Source organism: Rana temporaria, chromosome 12 (assembly GCF_905171775.1).
Source record: "Rana temporaria chromosome 12, aRanTem1.1, whole genome shotgun sequence".
In the NCBI taxonomy this organism is placed as follows: Eukaryota; Metazoa; Chordata; class Amphibia; order Anura; family Ranidae; genus Rana; species Rana temporaria.
Window position 1 is genome coordinate 49,437,550 of NC_053500.1, and position 20,167 is coordinate 49,457,716.

At 45.4% G+C, this 20,167-nt stretch overlaps 1 protein-coding gene across 1 annotated transcript in view; it reads right to left on the reverse strand.

The window, feature by feature from the left end:
• Positions 1 to 20,167, reverse strand: part of CALCOCO2 (calcium binding and coiled-coil domain 2) — a 153,842-nt gene that overhangs the window by 102,616 nt on the left and 31,059 nt on the right. Inside the window, exon 2 of the mRNA XM_040331327.1 lies at positions 6,134 to 6,372. Coding sequence (XP_040187261.1) covers positions 6,134 to 6,352 — 219 coding nt within the window. The 5' untranslated portion in view covers positions 6,353 to 6,372. The remainder of the gene's footprint in view (positions 1 to 6,133; positions 6,373 to 20,167) is intronic.

Here is a 20,167-nt window from a genome sequence, read left to right on the forward strand (position 1 = left end):
AGGCAACATGGATGGTTGGAAACCATAAATCGCCATGAACTGAGACAATAGGAAAGCAGTTTCACGGCACTATTGTGAGCAAACTCCACTCAAGGTAGGAGGTCTGACCAGTTGTTATGGTGGTCAGAAATATAGCAGCGTAGAAACTGCTCCAAGGCTTGGTTGGCTTTCTGCAGCCCCATTGGACTGCGGTGATACGCAAAGGAGAAGGAACCTACGTGTCAAGGCCAGTGTAGAACTGCATATAGTTTCTCTGGGTCCATCAAAAAATCGGCAGTAGAAATGACTTAATCCAGAAATGTAACCTGTTCACGAAGGAACTTGCACTTCTCCAACTTACAAAACAGGTTATTTCTCAGTCTTTGTAGCACACGGGAGACATCTGTGTGATGGCTCTCTAGGGATCTAGAATATATGAGAATATCATTGAGATAAACCACCGCACATTGCTGCAACATATCTTGGAGGACATTAATGAATTCCTGAAAAACTGCAGGAGCGTTGCAAAGACCAAACGGCATTATGAGGTATTCGTAATGTCCTGTCCTGGTGTTAAACGCAGTTTTCCATTCGTCGCCCTCCTTGATCCTCCCAAGATTGTATGCCCCTCTCAGATCGAGCTTTGTGAAAACCGTTTCTTTCTTGAGGCAGTCAAATAATACCGTAATCAGCTGAATCGGGTAGGTGTTGTTAATTGTGATTCGAATGAAACCCTTATAATCGATACAAGGTCTCAGTTCACCACACCACTTCGCCAGCGCCAGTAGGAGCCAAAGAGTTTCAGATGAACCCTCGAGAACGTGTGTCAGCAATATAGTCCTCCATAGTGTTATCCTCTGAGACAGACAAAGGGGAAACCCAGCCATGAGGGTGCATAGCACCAGGTTGAGGTCAATTGTGCAATCATATGTCCGGTGTGGAGGCAAACTACTTGCTTGACCTATGTCAAAGACATCGCTAAATTTGCGGTACTCCTTTGGCAAAGAGGAAAGGGAAGAGGTGCACAAGAGCTTATCCACTTTGTAAAAACATGTCTTACTGCATTGTGGCGACCAGGAAAGAACCTCAGCTTGAAGCTGATCAAAAGAGGGGTTGTGCCTCTGTAACCACGGATAACCAATTACCACTGGATAATGAGGAGAGGAAATTACTTGAAATAGGATTATGTCATGGTGAAGAGCCCCTATGGCCATGGTCAACGGAGCAGTCTCATGAGTCACATGGGCAGGCTGTAGAGGTCTCCCATCACTAGCCTCAATGGCAAGTGGAGTGGGACGAAGCTGCAGCGGAATCAAATGCTAAGACACAAAGGCACTGTCTATGAACAGGCCCGCAGCCCCAGAGTCGATTAGAGCCTGTTTATTGATGGACGACTCAGACCACAAAAGGGTAACCAAAACTATACACTTATCCTTTAAGGTAAATGGGGATGTAATAATGCCACCTAAGGTCTGTCCCCTACAGTACCTCAGGTTCAAACGTTTCTTGGATGGGTAGGACAAGTTTTAAGAAGTGACCTGCCAGGCCACAATAAAGGCACAATCTATCCCTTCTTCTAAAGGCCCTCTCATCTGCACTGACGTGTGAAGCCCAACTGCCTAGGTTCTACTTCACTGGCAGACACTTCTGCAAGCGCTCCTTAACGGAAGGTCTCTCTCGGAGTCTGGAGCCAATGAGAATGGCCAACGTGATCAACTTCTCCAAAACTGTAGATATGTCTCGGGCTGCTATCTCATCTTTGTTCCAAGCGACCTCTACTGCCAGAGTATGGAATTCTCGTACTCTGATAGACAGCAGAAGTGAAGCGTGCGGGAACGTCAATTACTCTTTTAAAGGAAGCCACAAACTCTGGGTAATTTAGGACAATGGGCTTTTAAGTCTACCATAGAGGGTTTTCCCAGGCCAAGGCTCTATCAGAAAGCAAAGAAATAATGAAGATTACTTTGCTTCTGTCTATGAGGAACGCCTGGAGAAGCATCTCACAGTATAGCCCAACCTGGTTGAGAAACCCACTGCATTGAACTGGATCAGCCCCAAATTGCTGGGGAAGTGAAGCGGAAACAGACATACCTCTTACAGAGGCAATATTCGAGGCGGGTGCCTCCACAGAGACTGGAGCAGCAGCAGGGATGGCCTGCAACACATGTTGTACTGGAACATCCACAGTGGGAGGATCCAGGTTATAAGTGTGAATCAGGAGCATCTGTAACGCTATGGCAAACTGATCCATGCGGTGATCCTGCTGATTCACCTGGAAAAAAATAATACCACTAGGTGGATTGCCTGCATCTTCTGAATTCATTGCCTTCGCCTACTGTCAGGAACTATGAAACAGACGGAGACAGAAAATGCTATAAAAATTACACCTTTTAATAAAATTGTAAAAATGGTACAACTGGTAAACAAGTCAAAACATAGCCAGGATTAGGTAGCCAAATCGGGTAGTCAGGACAAGCCAGGAAATCAGGAATCCAGAGATCAGCGTACTCAGAGGCAGCAGACAGGATCAGGAACCAGAAGGGATGTCAGCTGGGCAAGTCTTCAACAGCAACATAGCAGAGAGTTTCTAGATATGTTGACCAATGCAAAGGCATTGAAGCAATGAACCAGGCAGGTTAAATAGCCAGAAGGGGTTGGCTGTGGGCTTAACTGACAGACAGGAGATGATCAACAGGTGAGCCACTGTGGAAAGATGAGTACTGGCAATTAAACGACAGCTGAGCAACCTGAGCACAGAGAAGGAAGGGCTGAGAGCCCAGCCCTGACAATACATATATATCAATACTACTAGTGGGAACACAGTGGGTGTCTGCAGCATATTTGGGCTATTTGCACACATACTCACGCACACAAGTCACTTTATATGTTATTGAGGTAGCGCAGAGTTTTATCCTTGCTTTAATAGGCAAATTTGACTTTAATTTATGACTTCAAGACACAACAGGAAGGTCGAGAATTTCTCTAACATGAAGGGAAGTTATCTCCTATCCAGCTGTCACCAGAACAGCAGAGGAAGGAAGTTGCTTGCCTCTGAAACATGTCCTGATTGGCCACACAGCACCTTGGGTTGACAGGTCGTTCTTCGAGCTTGACAGCTCCCTCTCCATGGCGCCCACTGACAGGATTATCCGAGAACACACCCTGCACCATACTGCCTGTTACCCAAGAATCTATTGTGAGCAGTGCCGATCCTGACCTCCCTGGGGCCCTAAGCAAAATGACATGGTACATTAAAAATGAGAAGCGGGGGGCGCTGACGACAGTGACATGTCACATTAAAGAAAGTTGAGAAGCGGGGGGAGGGGGTGTTCTGCTGTCGGAAATGACATCTTACATTAAATTGAGAAGCAGGGGGCTGACTTCTTACCTCTTCTCCTATGCAGCCAGCGAGTTGAGAAGTGCGGTGAGGGGTCGAAAATGACTTCTCACCAGGCGGGGCCTCTAGTAATTTGGGGGGGGCACTTTGCAGCTTTGCGGGGCCCTAAGCGCCTTGCACAGTGAGCCTTTTTAGGGCGGATCGGCCCTGATTGTGAGTGTATTTAGTTGTGAGTTTGAGGTCTGATTCGTTGTTTCGTATCTGTGCTGGGGTGGATTTATGCTGGGAGGAGTGATGGGGGGAGGGAATCGGTAAGAGGAATTGTGCAAAAGGGGGAGGATTTCTGCTAGAGGGGGGGTTGTACTAGAAGGGGGGAGAGGATTTTTATTGGGAGGGGGAATTTGTGGAAGAAGCGGTAATTTGGGTTGAGGGTTTGTACTGGGAGGGAGGATATTATATGTATTTTAGCGCATCTAACACTATACTCTCCCAAGATTGACAATGGTGCTGTCCAAGGGTGTCCTTGTTGATCCCTAAGACAGAAGGGGCTAGATTCAGCAACAAGATACGGCGGCGTATCTCCAGATACGCCGCCGTAATTTCAAATCTGCGCCGTTGTATCTTTACGCCGATTCTCAAAGGCAGATACGTTTAAAAAATTGGCTTCCTCCGCCGACGTAACTTGAATACGCCGGCGTATAATTGAGTGCAATTTTATGCTGGCCGCTAGGGGCGCTTCCGTAGATTTCAGCGTAGAATATGCAAATGACCTAGATACGCCGATTCACAAACGTACGTGTGCCCGGCGGAATTTTTTTACGTCGTTTGCCTAAGGCTTTTTCGGCGTAAGGTTACTCCTGCTATTAGGAGGCGCACGCAATGTTAAGTATGGCCGTCGTTCCCGCGTCGAAATTTGAATTTTTTTACGTTGTTTGCGTAAGTCGTTCGCGAATAGGGCTGGATGTAAATTACGTTCACGTCAAAACCAATGACGTCCTTGCGGCGTACTTTGGAGCAATGCACACTGGGAAATTCCATGGACGGCGCATGCGCCGTTCGGGAAAAACATCAATCACGTCGGGTCACCAAGAATTAGCATAAGACACGCCCCCTCATCCACATTTGAATTACGCGCGCTTACACCGGCCCCATTTACGCTACGCCGCCGTAATTTAGAAGGCAAGTGCTTTGTGAAAACAGCACTTGCCTCTCTAACTTACGCCAGCGTAGCGTAAATACGATACGCTGCGCCGCCGTAACTATGCGCGCCCCTACCTGAATCTAGCCCCAGGTGTTTTAATTTCTGGATCACCATCTGAAATATAGGAAAAAAGAAATCAAATGCAGCCACCGCATCTAAGGATTGTCAAGCTACAATATGTTAAATTATTGTTTTGGGGTTTATTGCTATTTTAATGGTGTGTCTTTATTCAAAACATGTGGGCGCCTTTCCTATGGATCCCAGTGTCAGCAGCATTTTCTAAACTTATTGTACTTTTAAAGTTGTTGTAAAGGCTCAAGGCTCCCCCTAAAACTTACCTGAGCCCCATCTCGATCCAGTAATGTGCAAGAAAGCCTCGGCTCTCCTGGGTCTCTCCCTCTTCATTTGTTTAGAAAGCAACAGTAGCCATTGGCTCCTGCTTCTGTCAATCTCAGCCAGTGAGCCAATGAGGAGAAAGCAGGGATGGGGCCAGCTGCGCACCATGTGTGAAAGGACACATGAAGCATGCGGCTCGGGAGCGAACCTGCTCGGGTGCCCCCATAACCATATTGACATGATAGCTTTGCGCAGTTGTGCAGATTTGTTCCACCACATCCCAAAGGTGCTCTATTGGATGAGATGTGGTGACTGTGGAGACCATTGGAGTACAGAGACCTCATTGTCATGTTGAAGAAACCAGTGGTGAGATGATTGGATCTTTGTGACATGGTGCATTATCCTGCTGGAAGGAGCCATCAGAAGATGGGAACACTGTAGTCATAAAGGAAAGGACATGGTCAGCAACAATACTCAGGTAGGCCCTGGCATTTAAACGATGCTCAGTTGGTACTAAGGTACTAAAGTGTGCCAAGAGAATATCCCCCACACAATTACACCACCACCAGCCTGAACCGGTGATACAAGGCAGGATGGATCCATGCTTTCATGTTGATTACACCAAATTCTGACCCTACCATCTGAATGTTGCAGCTGAAATGGAGACTCATCAGACCAGGCAACTTTTTGTTCTCTTGTCCAATTTAGGTGAGCCTGCGTGAATTGTATCCTGAGTTTCCTGTTCTTAGCTGACAGGAGCGGCACCCAGTGTGGTCTTCTGCTGCTGTAGCCTATCTGCTTCAAGGTTCCATGTGCTGTGCTTTCAAAGATTGTATTCTGCATACCTTGGTTGTAACGAGTGGTTATTTGAGTCTTTCTATCATCTCAAACCAGTCTGCCCATTCTCCTCTGACATCAACAAGTCATTTTCCTCCACACAACTGCCGCTCACTGGATATTTTCTCTTTTTCGGACCATTCTATGCATACCATAGAGATGGTTGTGTGTGAAAATCCCAGTAGATCAGCAGTTTTTAAAATACTTAGACCAGCCCGTCTGGCACCAACAACCATGCCACATTCAAAGTCACTTAAATCCCCTTTCCTTCCCCATTCTGATGCTTGGCTTGAACTTTAGCAAGTTGTTTTACCACGTCTAGATGCCTAAATGCATTGAGTTTCTGCCATGTGATTGGCTGATTAGCAATTTGTGTTACCAATCAATTGAACAGGTGTACCTAATAAAGTGTCCGGTGAGTGTAAAACTTTATATCAACTTACCTTAAAAATTCCTATCCAGTCTTTGCTGCCAGATAGGAAGTCTTTTCTTTGGTGAAAGCTGCATAGGATATCAGTTTTAGGTCGATAAGACTGCAGAATGTTTGGGAAGACGACTTGAGAAAAGTTTTCAAAGCTCATTGGATTCAAGGATGTGGGGGGTCCTTCTTGTCCGCTATCTCTTTGTACAGTATCTTGCATTTCAGCACCTTCAGCCTCCATGACACTTTCCCTGGGGAATTCTACACAATGAAATAGAAAAGAAGAACATTTGTATCACATGTGTTACTAACACATACAAACACATACGTGTATAGTTATGATAATGTACAAGCACAAATTAATCTTCTACTGAGCAATAATTTAACATTAAATTAAAAACTTGAAATATATATAAACCCAAGAAGAAGGGTCGTTGTCCTGCTGGAAGGTGAACCTCCACCCCAGTCTCAAGTCTTTTGCAGACTCTAACAGGTTTTCTTCTAAGATTGCCCTGTATTTGACTCCATCCATCTTCCCATCAAATCTCACAAGCTTCCCTGTTTCTGTTGAAGAAAAACATCCCTACAACATGATGCTGCCACCACCATGTTTCACAGTGGGGATGGTGTGTTCAGAATGATGTGCATTGTTCATTTTTTGCCACACATAGCATTTTGCTTTTAGGGCAAAAAGTAAAATTTTGGTCTCATTTGACCAGAGCACCTTCTTCCACATGTTTGCTGTGTCCCCCACATGGCTTCTTGCAAAGTGCAAACAGGACTTCTTATGGCTTTCTTTCAACAATGGCTTTCTTCTTGCCACTCTTCCATAAAGGCCAGATTTGTGGAGTGCACAACTAATAGTTGTCCTGTGTACAGATTCTCCCACCTGTGGATCTCTGCACCTCCTCCAGAGTTACCATGGGTCTCTTGGCTGCTTCTCTGATGAATGTCCTTGTCCGGCCAGTCAGTTTAGGTGGACGGCCATGTCTTGGTAGGTTTGCAGTTGTCATACTTTTTCCATTGTCAGATGATGTATTGAACAGTGCTCCCTAAGATGTTCAAAGCTTGGGATATTTTTGCATAACCTAACCCTGCTTTAAACTTCTCCCTGACCTATCTGGTGTGTTCCTTGGCCTTCATGATGCTGTTTGCTCACTACTGTTCTCTAACAAACCTCTGAGGGCTTCACAGAACAGCTGTATTTATACTGAGATTAATTTACACACAGGTGGACTCTATGTATTAATCGGGTCACTTCTGAAGGCAATTGGTTTCACTAGATTTTAATTAGGGGTTAGGGGCTGCATACAAATGCACACCACACTTTTCAGATATTTATATGTAAAAGATTTTGAAAACCATTTATCATTTTCCTTCCATTTTACAATTATGTGCCACTTTTGTTGGTCTACGGATTTGAACGCAGGTGCTTTACTTTTCAATGGAGACATTCACACAGGTGCGTAAACATGCACTGCGTTAAGATCCAAAATCTACGTATCTGTGATACAAAATCCCAAAAATCTGTGCCTGAGGACATACAGATACACGTATGCCAGATGCAGGTTTTGGGAGAAAAAAAAGCTTTTGTCAATTGCGTGCGCCGCTGTACCCAAACAAAATTGATGTGCTTTTTTCCCACAAATAGAGCTTTCTTTTGGTGATATCTGATCACATCTGCGGTTTTTGCGCTATAAACAAAAAAAGGCTGCCAATTTTGAAAAAATATATATATATATTTTTTTACTTTCTGTTAAATAAAAATCCAATAAAAAAATAAAATTTCTTCATCAATTTAGGCCATGGATATTCAAACTATGACCCTCCAGTTGTTCAGGAACTACAATTCCCATCATGCCTAGTCATGTCTGTGAATGTCAGAGTTTTACAATGCCTCATGGGAAGTGTAGTTCCGCAACAGCTGGAAAGGCCGTAGTTTGAGGATCCCTGATTTAGGCCAATTTAATCCCAATTATCGTATATATTGATTGGTTTGCGCAAACGTTATAGCATCTACAAACTATGGGATAGATTTATGGTCTTTTTTTTTTATTTTTATGTTTTTACTAGTAATGGCAGCAATCAGCAACTTATAGCGGGACTGCGACAAATCTGACACTTTTTGGGGACCAGTGACACCAATTCAGTGATCAGTACTACAAAAAATGCACTGATTGCTGTAAAAATGACACTGGCAGGGAAGGAGTTAACATGGGCGATTAAAGGGTTAAGTGTGCTCCTAGGGAGTGCTTGCTAACTTTGTTGGGAATGTTGACACTGGAGGAAAACAAAGATCTGTGTTTTTGCTTAGCAGAAACACAAGGGGCCAGATTCACAGTGGACTTACGACGGCGTATCTCCACGTACGCCGTCGTAAGTCCGAATGTGAGCCGTCGTATCTATGCGTCTGATTCTTAGAATCAGTTACGCATAGATTTGGCCAAGATACGAGCGACGTAAGTCTCCTACGCCGTCGTATCTTGGGTGCATATTTACGCTGGCCGCAAGGGGCGCTTCCGTAGATTTACGCGTCGAATATGTAAATTAGGTAGATACGCCGATTCATGAACGTACTTGCGCCCGCTACGCCGTTTACGTTAGGCTTACGTCCGGCGTTAAGTTACCCCTGCTATATGAGGTGCAGCCAATGCAAAGTATGGACGTCAGCAAGCGTATATTTTTACATAGTTTACGTAAGTCGTACGTGAATGGGGCTGTGCGTAGGTTGCGTTCACGTCACAGGCATTGGGCCTGGCGTATCTTATGGAGTAAATTCGACGTGATACTGAGCATGCGCGCGCATGCACCGTACGATTGGCGCTTCATTTGCATGGGGTCACGGCTCATTTTAATAAAACACGCCCACCTCTTCCACATTTGAATTACGCGGGCTTACGCCGGCCAATTTACGCTACGCCACTGCAACTTACGGAGCAAGTGCTTTGTTAATACAGCACTTGCCTGTCTGAGTTGCGGCGGCGTAGCGTAAATAGGATACGATACGCACGCAGATATATACGTTCTCCTACGTGAATCTGGCCCAAGATCTCTGTCTTTCTTACTAGCAGAACGGTCGGTCTGCCTTGTTTACATAAGCAGACCGCCGTTCTGCCTCTCTACGAACGATCGCTGGGTTCCGAACGGACATCGCGTCCGCGGGACCTGCTGATTGGCTCCCGCTGTGTCCAATCACAGCAGGAATGGTACTCCGGTGGCGCACCTGCACGCCCCAGACCCCGAAGGAGGAATCATGTACAGGTACATGATTTTGCGCTCAAGGGTTGCCCTGCCGCAGTAAATGTACGCTGGGCAGTCCTTAGAGCGGAGTTCCGCCTTAAAAAAAAAATTTAAGTCAGCTGCTACAAATACTGCAGCTGCTGTCTTTTAATAATCAGACCCAGAGGGCGTGACCGGATGCAGGAGGGAGCGAGGGAGCGAGTGTGAGAGTAGTGGCGGCAGTATGAGTGAGTGAGGACCTCCACACCTCCCCACACCAGAGGATAAACTGGTGAAAAACCATGCCGCTCCACTGCTATATCTAAATCCACGAACGGATCCCTATCCCTGGAGATTGTTATCTCAATAGCATTGCCGCCTACCTCCTGCCTTGGACTTCGGCTGTTTGGGGCTCAGGGACTTGACGCTGCTGGGCGCTGTGTGCCGGTCTGCGGGCTGTGTGGGCTGGAGCTGCTGTGCACGCTGAGAGGGAGAGGCGAGAGTCTGGAGCCTGGAGCCTCCCCCGGCGCTGCTCCCGAGATCTCGCGAGACTACGGGACTTCGTGTGTTTGCCTGTCACGCTGACTAGAGTGAGGAGAGACGGGTCGGCGTGTCAGAGGAGAGTTACTGGACACCATTGCAGGGGACAGAGGAGCCCATAGAGGAGCGGGACACTAACGCGGCGGTACTGGTAAGGAGATATCTGCTCCTGTACAGAGGTATGGCCACCTAAGGCTCCCTGATGGCTGCCTGAGTTGTATCGATGTCTCTCCTCTCTTTCCTTAAGGACTGCTATATACCACATGTAAAGGAATAGAGAGAGTGGATGCAAGTACCCTTTAAAGAAGGGGGGAAAAGGATAAAAGGAGGAGTGGTTTGCAAAATTATCAAACTTAAAACTTATCAATAGATTTGCCTGCTATATAGATTGCTGGACTGTGTATTGCATAAATTGCAACTTGCTCCCCATTTTACCCCAAAGGGGGATTACCCTCCCACACGAACTGTTACGAGGTGGGGATCCTTGACAGTCCCTAGGAACCCCTCAGAAATTCGACCCTCCCCCCCCCCCCTTTTTTTTTTTTTTCTCTCTCTCTTTTTTTTTTTTTCCCTTTTGGAGACATTTTGTATGGTAACTAAAATTTTTTTTTTCCCCCCTGTAACTCATACACATGTTCACTATGACTACCAAACGTGGGCCTGAGGACCAGCAACACACAGAGGGAGCTCCCACCACACGGTCTGCTAAGGGAAAGGAGAAGGGTAGTCAGGTTGCAGCGGCTAAGCTAGAGCGTTTTTTTCATCCCTCTCAGTCTACATCTCATTCACCCACTAAAGGAGGCCTATCACCATCAGCTACACAGCCTAAGGGCTCCGTAGGAGCATCGGCTGTTAGGAAAAGCCAGGGTTCGGTGGCCTCTAAACCAACCAACCCCATAAATCTAGCTGTGACCAAGGCCCCGGGTATTAAAGGGCCTGAGGGGGGGGGGGGCATGGGACCGAATCTGCACTGGCTGCACCTGCAATACCTGACCTTACCACCCTACCTGGGCCTGTATTAGTAGAAGAACCTACACTGAAGGATGTTCTGCTGGCTGTCAATGATTGTAAAGAATTTATGGTGGGCTTTGATAATCAGCTAAAAAACCTGAGAGAAGAGCTGGTCTTAATACATCAGGATATGAGTAAAACTGTTGAAAGAGTTACTACCCTGGAAGAACGAATAAGTACGGTTGAGGATACTCTATATCCGTTTGAGAATGAACTTAGGGGCTTACAGGAGAAAACGAACCAACAAGCAGCCAAATTAGATGAAATCGAGAATAGGCTTCGAAGAAATAATATTCGAGTGATCGGTCTTCCGGAAAGGAGTGAGGGCCCCAACACTATATCCTTTATGGAGAACTGGCTTAGGGAAATCTTTGGTCCCGCCACTTTTTCAGCTTTCTTTTCTATTGAGAGGGCCCATCGAGTCCCTTTCAAACCCCCGCAGGAAGGAGGACGTCCTAGATCATTACTTTTTAAGTTTTTCTATTATGGCGATAAAGTCACCTTGCTTCAAAAAGCCAGGGAAAGGGGGGATATTATGTACAACGGAGCGAGAATTTCCTTTTACCCCGACTTCTCTCCTGATCTACAAAAACGTAGAGCCGAATTTATACAAATAAAGCGTACCCTACAGCACCACAAGGTGGTATATGCCTTACAGTATCCGGCTCGTTTACGGGTCACAGCCTTTGGCAATACTTTTTTTTTCAACTCGCCGGCAGAGGGGACACAATGGCTGGAAGCAAATAGCAAAGATCTATAGACATTGACATAGTATAGATATATACCTATCCTTCTTTATTTTTTTTCTTGGTTTTTGGAGAGGTTTTTGGAGAGGGACACCTTTTCTATTGGGTAGCAACTGAGCTACTGAAACAATTTCCCACTGATTGACTACACAAGAAGAATAGTATTATAAGATTATTAGCACTAAATGTTTCACCAAATGTCTTAATATTTTTGTGAGGGTTCTCCCCTTTTTTTTTTTTTTCAGGGGGAGAGGGGAGGGGGGAGGGCAGGGAAAATCAGTATGGTAAGATTTTTTTTTTTTTTTTCCTTTTTTCCTTTTTTTTTGAGGGAGTGATATGTATTGCCACTTGTATAATCACTTGTATAGTCACACAATACAATACTTACTTCTATACTATATGGATAGTTGGCCTAAGTCAATTAACTTGGGGGTCCCCCCTCATCCTCCCCCCCCCTTTTTTTTTTTTTTTTCTCCCTTAGCTTGATCATGTATATAAGGGAGATCGCATTAGACGATATGTGATATTAAATGTTCCACTATTTTGTCCCCCCCCCCCCTTTTTTTTTTTTTATTTATTTTTTTTTTTTAGGGGGGGGGGGTGGATCTGGGGTATAGAGAAATTCCTATTTATAGACACTCATGTGACACTTTTATAGTTGAATTATGATTACTTTTTTACTAACACTGGGTTTAGCTGGTTTGATACATTACACGTATTGATAATTGATTAATCTCATTAAATGGGGACGGGGGTGCACTATGTTCATTTTCATTATGTCAATGTCAATGATTTAAATTTGCTTAGATTCTTGCACTATCTTAACTTGATTAACTCGACCAATGGTGGGGTCCCTCTTTTCCTTTTCTTTTTCTCTCTCCCCCCCCCCCTTTTTTTTTTTTTTTTCTTTTTTAGGTGGAAATCGCTTTGGGGTATAGAGGGAGCAGTCTGTAACTATAGGCACTTTTTTTTTTTTTTGACATTTTTACAGTTGAACTACGCTTATTTTTTATTATTAGTGGGTTTAGCTCAATTGAGTTTCTATATGTATCGACAATTAATTAATTTTAACAATCGGGGGGTGGGGGTGCAATATGTTTATTTCTACTATGTCAATGATTACAACTAGCCTAGATTGTTACACTTTCCGATAACTGGATCTATTTGACCAATTTGATTAATTGTGGGGTTCCCCCCCCCTTTTTTTTTTTTTTGGGGAAGATAGGTAGCCTCTTTTTCAGGTATGGGAGATGGGGTACCAGATTCTGACTAGGGTAATGGGGGGGTGGAGATGAGAGGCTCTCGCTCCTCAACAGAGGGAGAGAGAGGCGAATAAGTGTGAGAATGGGAGGATGGATGTGGTTAGGTGAGAGTGGTGAGGTCACAGGTGAAGCCCTATGGGGTAGCCCAGGTGGGCAGGGGGAGGGAGATCTGGGAGGGAGGGTGTTGGGAGAGAATTTTGGGGGGGAGAGATACCTTAACTATCATGGAAAAGAGGAGAGGTCTTGGTCTTGATAAGCAACAGGAAGATGGGAAAAAGGAAGAGAGGCGGTTGAGGGGTAGAGAAAAAGAAGGAGAGAGGGAAAAAAAAAAAAAAAAGAGAGTGGCTGCCTTATATGGCGTTATCTTATTTCATGTTATTACTATTTTATTTAGTCTATGGCTCTGAGGATTAGATCTTGGAATGTACGGGGGCTAGGGGACCCCACTAAGAAAGCACTGGTGTTAGCATCAATGGAAGAAGGGGGGCCAGGGATACTCTGCTTACAGGAAACACACCTAACCAAGGATACAATGACCCAGTTGGGCCTTCGAAAATTCCCATTTCGCTACCATTCTGTACACTCCTCATATTCGAGGGGAGTGAGCATAATGGTGGGGAAAGGTGTGTCATTTACTTGTGAGAGGAGTTGGATAGACGAACAGGGTCGGTATGTATTTTTGGCCTGCTCTATTGAAAATAAGCCCTATATTCTTGCCAATATCTACATCCCCCCCCCATTTAAGTTCGATGTCTTACAGAAACTAGTGGAATTTATGCTGGATAAAACCGATACTCCTCTGATAGCAGTAGGCGACTACAATGAAGTGCTAGACAGAGCCTATGATAGATTTCCCTTTGCACACGAACCAAATATAGAACAAGGGAGCCGATTGACCCGATTCCTGGATGAGATGGGACTAAAGGACATTTGGCGCACTCGCCATCCTTGTATTCGACAGTATTCCTGTCTCTCTAGCTCCCATGCTACCTTGTCCAGAATTGACATGGCCTTGGGCAACGAGTTGGCTCTGGGTATGGTCAAGGAGATAGAATATGGACCAAGGGGGGTCTCAGACCACTCACCATTGGACCTAGTTATTAGGAGGAGTAAGAATATCCTTCAAAGAGAGTGGAAAATCAGCCCATACTGGCTTGAGCTATTGGGTGAACCACAGGAAATGTTGAACAGCTTGAAAGAATATCTCGAAATAAATACAGGCTCGGCAAGGTCTGGAGTGGTCTGGGACTCGCTGAAGGCCTATTTGAGGGGTTTGTTGATCCAGGGAGTGGCAAGAGTGCAGAGGGAGTCTAGGGCATGGGAAGAGGATCTTAGAAGTGAAGTGATGGTAGCTGAACAAAGATATATTGAGACCCCGTCCGTAAGTAGTCAAAGAGAGTGGCTCGACAAACAGAAGGCCTATAAGATGGCCACCATGAGAAAGGCAGAGAACCATCGAATATTCCAGAAACAAGCCCAATTTGGGGAGGGGGAGAAGGTGGGGCGAGTTTTGTCTTTGCTGACTCGGGCCAATTCCCCCTCTTCAAATATCTCGGCAATTAGGGCCTTAACAGGCGATATTTCCACTGATAGTAGTGAGATAAGACAAACATTTCATGGCTTTTATAAATCCCTCTATAAGTCTAGGGGAGGAAATGCAGGAATGGAGGCCTTCTTTCAGGGAATTCCAGTTCCAATTCTCCCAGAAGTGGACAGGGAAAAACTGGAATCCCCACTTACACTGGAAGAACTACAGTCGGCAGTAGCGGGGATGTCCAGCCATAAATCACCTGGCCCGGACGGGCTCCCAATAGAGATCTACAAACGCTTTAGTGAAATCTTACTACCAGAACTGCTTCAGATTTTAAAAAGTGCTTTCTTGGAGGGGCAACTTCCTTCCTCTATGATGGAGGCAACGATTGTTGTGATCCATAAGGAGGAAAAAGATAAATTAGATCCTACCTCTTATCGTCCAATATCATTGCTCTGTACAGACGCAAAAATTCTTGCTAAAGTACTGGCAAACCGACTAAAAGGGTGTATTGAGAGCCTTATCCACTCGGATCAATCAGGGTTCATTCCAAACAGGTCAACCAGCATAAACATCAGAAGGGCCTTCCTAAATATACAGATCCCCACTGACAACGAGGGCCCCAGAGCACTGTTGGCCTTAGACGCAGCTAAGGCCTTCGATAGCATTGAGTGGCCATACCTATGGAAGGTATTAGAAAGCTTTGGATTTGGCCCATTGTTTATTAAGTGGGTTCAACTCCTATATAGCGAACCACGAGCAAAAATCAAAATTAATGGTGAAGTCTCAGACACATTTAAGCTCGAGAGAGGGACGAGACAGGGCTGCCCCCTTTCACCGCTCCTGTTCGCACTTGCCATGGAACCTCTTGCTATCAAAACTAGACTAAATAAAGACATACAGGGGATTAGAAGGGGTTCAGAGGAAGACAAGATATCGCTCTTCGCGGACGATGTCCTGTTTTTTATAGGGAATGTGGATAGCTCGTTGACCACAGTGGTCCAAATGGTCGGGGAGTTTGGAAAGTTTTCGGGACTAGTGGTTAATTGGGATAAGTCGGCCTTACTCCCGATAGATCCGTTGGGGGACCAGACAATAGCCGAAATGCCCCAGTTGAAAATTACAACAAAATTGAAATACTTGGGGGTCTGGATCACTAGCGAGGTCAAGGAGTACACCAGTAATAACATCGCTCCACTACTGTTAAAATTGAAACTAAAAAAAGATATCTGGAGCCGCCTCCCCCTCTCTGTAGCTGGCAGATGCAATTTGATAAAAATGATCTGGCTTCCCCAGATACTATATGCCCTTCACAGCTCTCCAGTCTGGGTGAACCAAATATGGTTTAAGCGAATAGAGACACTGTTTAGGGAGTTGGTGTGGAAGGGAGGTCAGGCCAGAATTAGACTTCAGACTATGCAACTGCCGGTGAAGGAGGGGGGGATGGCGGTCCCACACCCGAGAACATATTTCTTGGCATCCCAACTACAGCACATAGTGGGGTGTGGCTCTCAAAAGCTGGGCAATAATAATTTTAAATTGATGCTATCAAGGGCTCCACATACGATCCTAATAGAAGCCCTAGAGGCAAACTCATTTCACTATCAATGCCCAACTGTAAAGCTAATTAACAAGGTATGGCAGACTACGAAAGCTTTGTTGGGATATACTGGTGTAACTGAGTTTGCCCCCCTCTGGCATAATAAGAACCTAACAGAACTTAGAGACATAGAAATTCCTAAAACTTGGGAGAACCAGGGGATAACACGGCTATTACACATGTATGAGGGAAACCTTATTAAAACTTTCTCGGAATTGAGAGATGAATTTAATATACCAAATAAGACATTCTTTAATTATTTACAGGTTAGGCATGCTCTCCAGACTCAGTTCAAGATCCATCCGATGGTTAGGACTCATACCCCTGTACTTCTCAAAATGATCCAGACTAACATTACAAAAGGTCAAATCTCTGTACTATACGACAAATTGGGGGCCAAATCCATAAGTCAAATCGGGGTGGCTAAGAGCCGAGAAAAGTGGGAAAGAGATATTGGGCTATTGACCCCGGAGAAGTGGAATGAAATCCTATATAGAGGAACACTGGTGTCAATTGCCCCAGCTCAGAGACTGTCCCACCTATTTCTACTCCACTGGGTCTATAATACCCCTAAAAAAATGTTTGCACTAGGTTGGAAGCAAAACGATGAATGCCCCAGGTGTAGGGCAACAGGGGACCTTATACACATGTTCTGGAGATGCCCCAAGCTCTTTAGATATTGGACAGCAGTGATAATCAAGATCAATAAGATCTTCAAGACCTCTTTAGAACCGGAGGCTAGAACTTGCCTGCTAGGTGATATGAAAGACCATAGAATCCCCGTAGGAGCCATGGAAAGTGTACTTAGGTGCCTATTCCAAGCTCGGAAGCTAATAGCACAGAGATGGCAAGCGCATGTACCTCCAACAGTTGAGAATTGGGTTGAAACAATCAATGCTCTGATTTGGTGCGAGAGGGTAGCCTTTATTAAACAAGGAAACTACAACAGATTTAGAAGAGTGTGGGAGCCTTGGTTGATAGAAATGGGAGTCCCCTTTGAGAGATAGCCCCTGTATAGAGTGTGTAAATACCACTATCTCAGAGGCTGGTAAAGCTCTCTAACGACAAAGAGAAACTAAGGACATCTCTGCACTCTCTGCCTTCCGATGGACTGGATTCTCTTTTATATGCCTCTGGGATTCCGCTTTTTTCTTTTTGCCCTCTCTCCTTCAACCAACTAAAAACTAATTAGGATGAAGATACCTACTCCTATCGCTTTATAATATTGGCGGGGGGGGGGGAGGGGGGAGAAGAGAGGGAGGGGAGGGGGTAAATCAATGAATCTAAATAATGTATGTTTGTTTATTTGTATTAATGTAACTAAATTAAGCAATTTTATACTACAGATATGTAAGCATATAAACCTGTATCTATGTTTATATATATATATTTTTTTTTAAAACAATAAAGAGAAATTAAGATAAAAAAAAAAAATAATCAGACCCTTACCTGTCCCAGGGTCCAGCGATGCAGGCGCACAAAGCCCCACTCCTCTCCGAGGCGCCGGAATTGAGACTGTGGGTGCCTGGCTGTGGCTTCACAGCCGGGTGTACACTGCGCATGCGCATGCCACGCTGCACACTGTCATTGGGCGGGCAATCCTCTGGGACCTGTAACGGTCCCAGAAGATTGCAGGGAGAGGGATAGGTAAACTTCGTTCTGGCACTGCAGAGCCACGGAAGGAAGTGGAAGCTGGAGCCCCCCCAAAAAAATGATTTTTGTGTCTGTTCATTAAGTTGTTGGTACCGACAGCATGTAAATATGCGACCTCTCAGCAGATGGGCCTTAGCCCTGAGCGGCTGCATATTTGCATGCAATATTGCAAACACAACACCCTGCACGCTAACGAAAAGCTCCTGATCACTGAAAAAAAAAAAAAAAAAGGAAGTGACCATTTTATATATTAATCAGGCATAATTTATAGGATTTCTTGTGCAGTAAAGTATCCAATTTGGCACTTTGCAGCACACAGTTCTTCATTCCTCCTCCCTTGACCCTAAGGGACCGTTCACATTAGAATGCCGTGTGAGAAACCCGCTTTCTGTGCCAGCTTCCTGCAACGCATTCAAATCGCACTGCCCTTGCGATCTGCAGTGAGTGTCAGTGTAAAATTAACAGCATCCCAAGTCCAGGTCACGAGTGTAGTGCGTACCATGCCATCTGGTTGCAGTGCATTTCCAAAAGCAGTGCATGCACTATTTTTGGTGTGGTGCAGTGCAATTTCAGATCATTCCCAATCGCACTGCACAGAACTGAATGTGAATCGCACAGGAACACGGATTGTGAGCCTGTGTGATTCACATGCAGTTTCTAGTGTGAATGGGCCCTCAGAAGTGAGTTTATTATCATCTATAGCAGGGGTTTCCAAACTTTCTAAACAAAGGGCCAGTTTACTGTTGTTCAAACATTAGGGGGGCCCGACTAGGGACATTGGGAGTAGAAGATGTATTGGCAGACAGTAGGAGTAAACAATGCCATATAGTTGGTGTCAGTGAGAAGAATAGTGCCCCATTGTTGGTGTCCTTGGTGTTGGTGTTGTTGGTGCCCTTGGAAGGAATTCTGACTCATTATTGGGGTCAGTGGGAGGCATAATGCCCCATTGTTGGTGTCATTGGGAAGAATAGTGGCCCTCTGTTGGTGTCAGTGGGAGGAATAGTGGCCCATTGTTGGTGTCAGTGGGAGGAATAGTGGCCCATTGTGGGTATCAATAGAAGGAATTATGCCCCATCGTTGTGTCCATGGAAGGAATTGTGCACCAAAGGTGGCATCAGTGGGAGGAATAGTGGCCCATTGTTGGTATCAATAAAAGGAATTAAGTTTCATCGTCAGTGTCAATGGAAGGAATAGTGCTACAAGGGCCGGATAAAAGCAAGTAAAGGACCGTATTTGACCACCAGGCTGCGGTTTGGAGACCACTGATCTAAAGGTCTGTATTGTGGTGCACAGGTGAATTAAAAAAAAAATGCGTAACACATTAGAGCTGCACAATTGATCGTCAAGAATCGTTATCGCAATCTTTTTCCCGGTGCAATTCTTGACACTGGGCCGGATTCAGATAGGTTAGGGGATCTTTAGATCCGCGTAACCTATCTGATTTACGATCCGCCGCCGCAAGTTTTTGAGGCGAGTGCTTAATTCAGAAAGCACTTACCTCAAAACTTGCGGCGGCGTATCGTAAATCCCCCGGCGGAATTCAAATTCCGCGGCTAGGGGGAGTGTACTATTTAAATTAGGCGCTTCCCCGCGCCGATCGAACAGCGCATGCGCCGTCCGCGAATTTTCCCAGTGTGCATTGCTCCAAATTACGTCTCTAGGTTTCGGCGTGAGCGTAACTTGCGTCCAGCTCTTTTCTGAATCGACTTACGCAAACGACGTAAAAATGCAAAACTCGGCGTGGGAACGACGGCCATACTTAACATAGGATACCCCTCACATAGCAGGGGTAACTATACGCCGGAAAAAGCCTAACGCAAGCGACGTAAAAATAAATGCGCAGGGCGGTCGTTCGTTTCTGAATTGGCGGAAATCCTCATTTGCATATTCGTCGCGTGCAAAAAATGAAACGCCACCTAGCGGCCGGCCTGGAATTGCAGCCTAAGATCCGACGGTGTAAGTCACTTACACCTGTCGGATCTTAGGGAGATCTATGCGGAACCTGATTCTATGAATCAGCCGCATAGATCCGACCGGCCTTAGAGATACGACGGCGTATCTCCTATCTGAATCTGGCCCACAGAGTTTCACGATCTTTGACATGAAAATAATTTTCTCTCTGCACTTTGGTATGCAAAGAATTTCCTCTCTGCTCTCAGCCAAAAGTCAGTCTGGGCAGCCTGCCAAGTTTTGAAAACATTCTTTATCAGTGGAAAGTTAAGTCTAAACATTGGCCTAGATTCAGGTAGATTTGCGCCCTCTTACGGAGGCGCAGCGTACCGTTTTTACGCTACGCCTCCGTAAATTACGTGCGCTACGCTTCATTCACGAAGCAGTAGCTCTGTAATTTGCGGGGGCGCACCATAAAACTGGCCGGCGTAAGCGCGCGTAATTTAAATGATCCCGTAGGGGGCGTGGATCATTTAAATTAGGCGCATTCCCGCGCCGAACGTAGTGCGCATGCTCCGTCGGGAAACTTTCCCGACGTGCATTG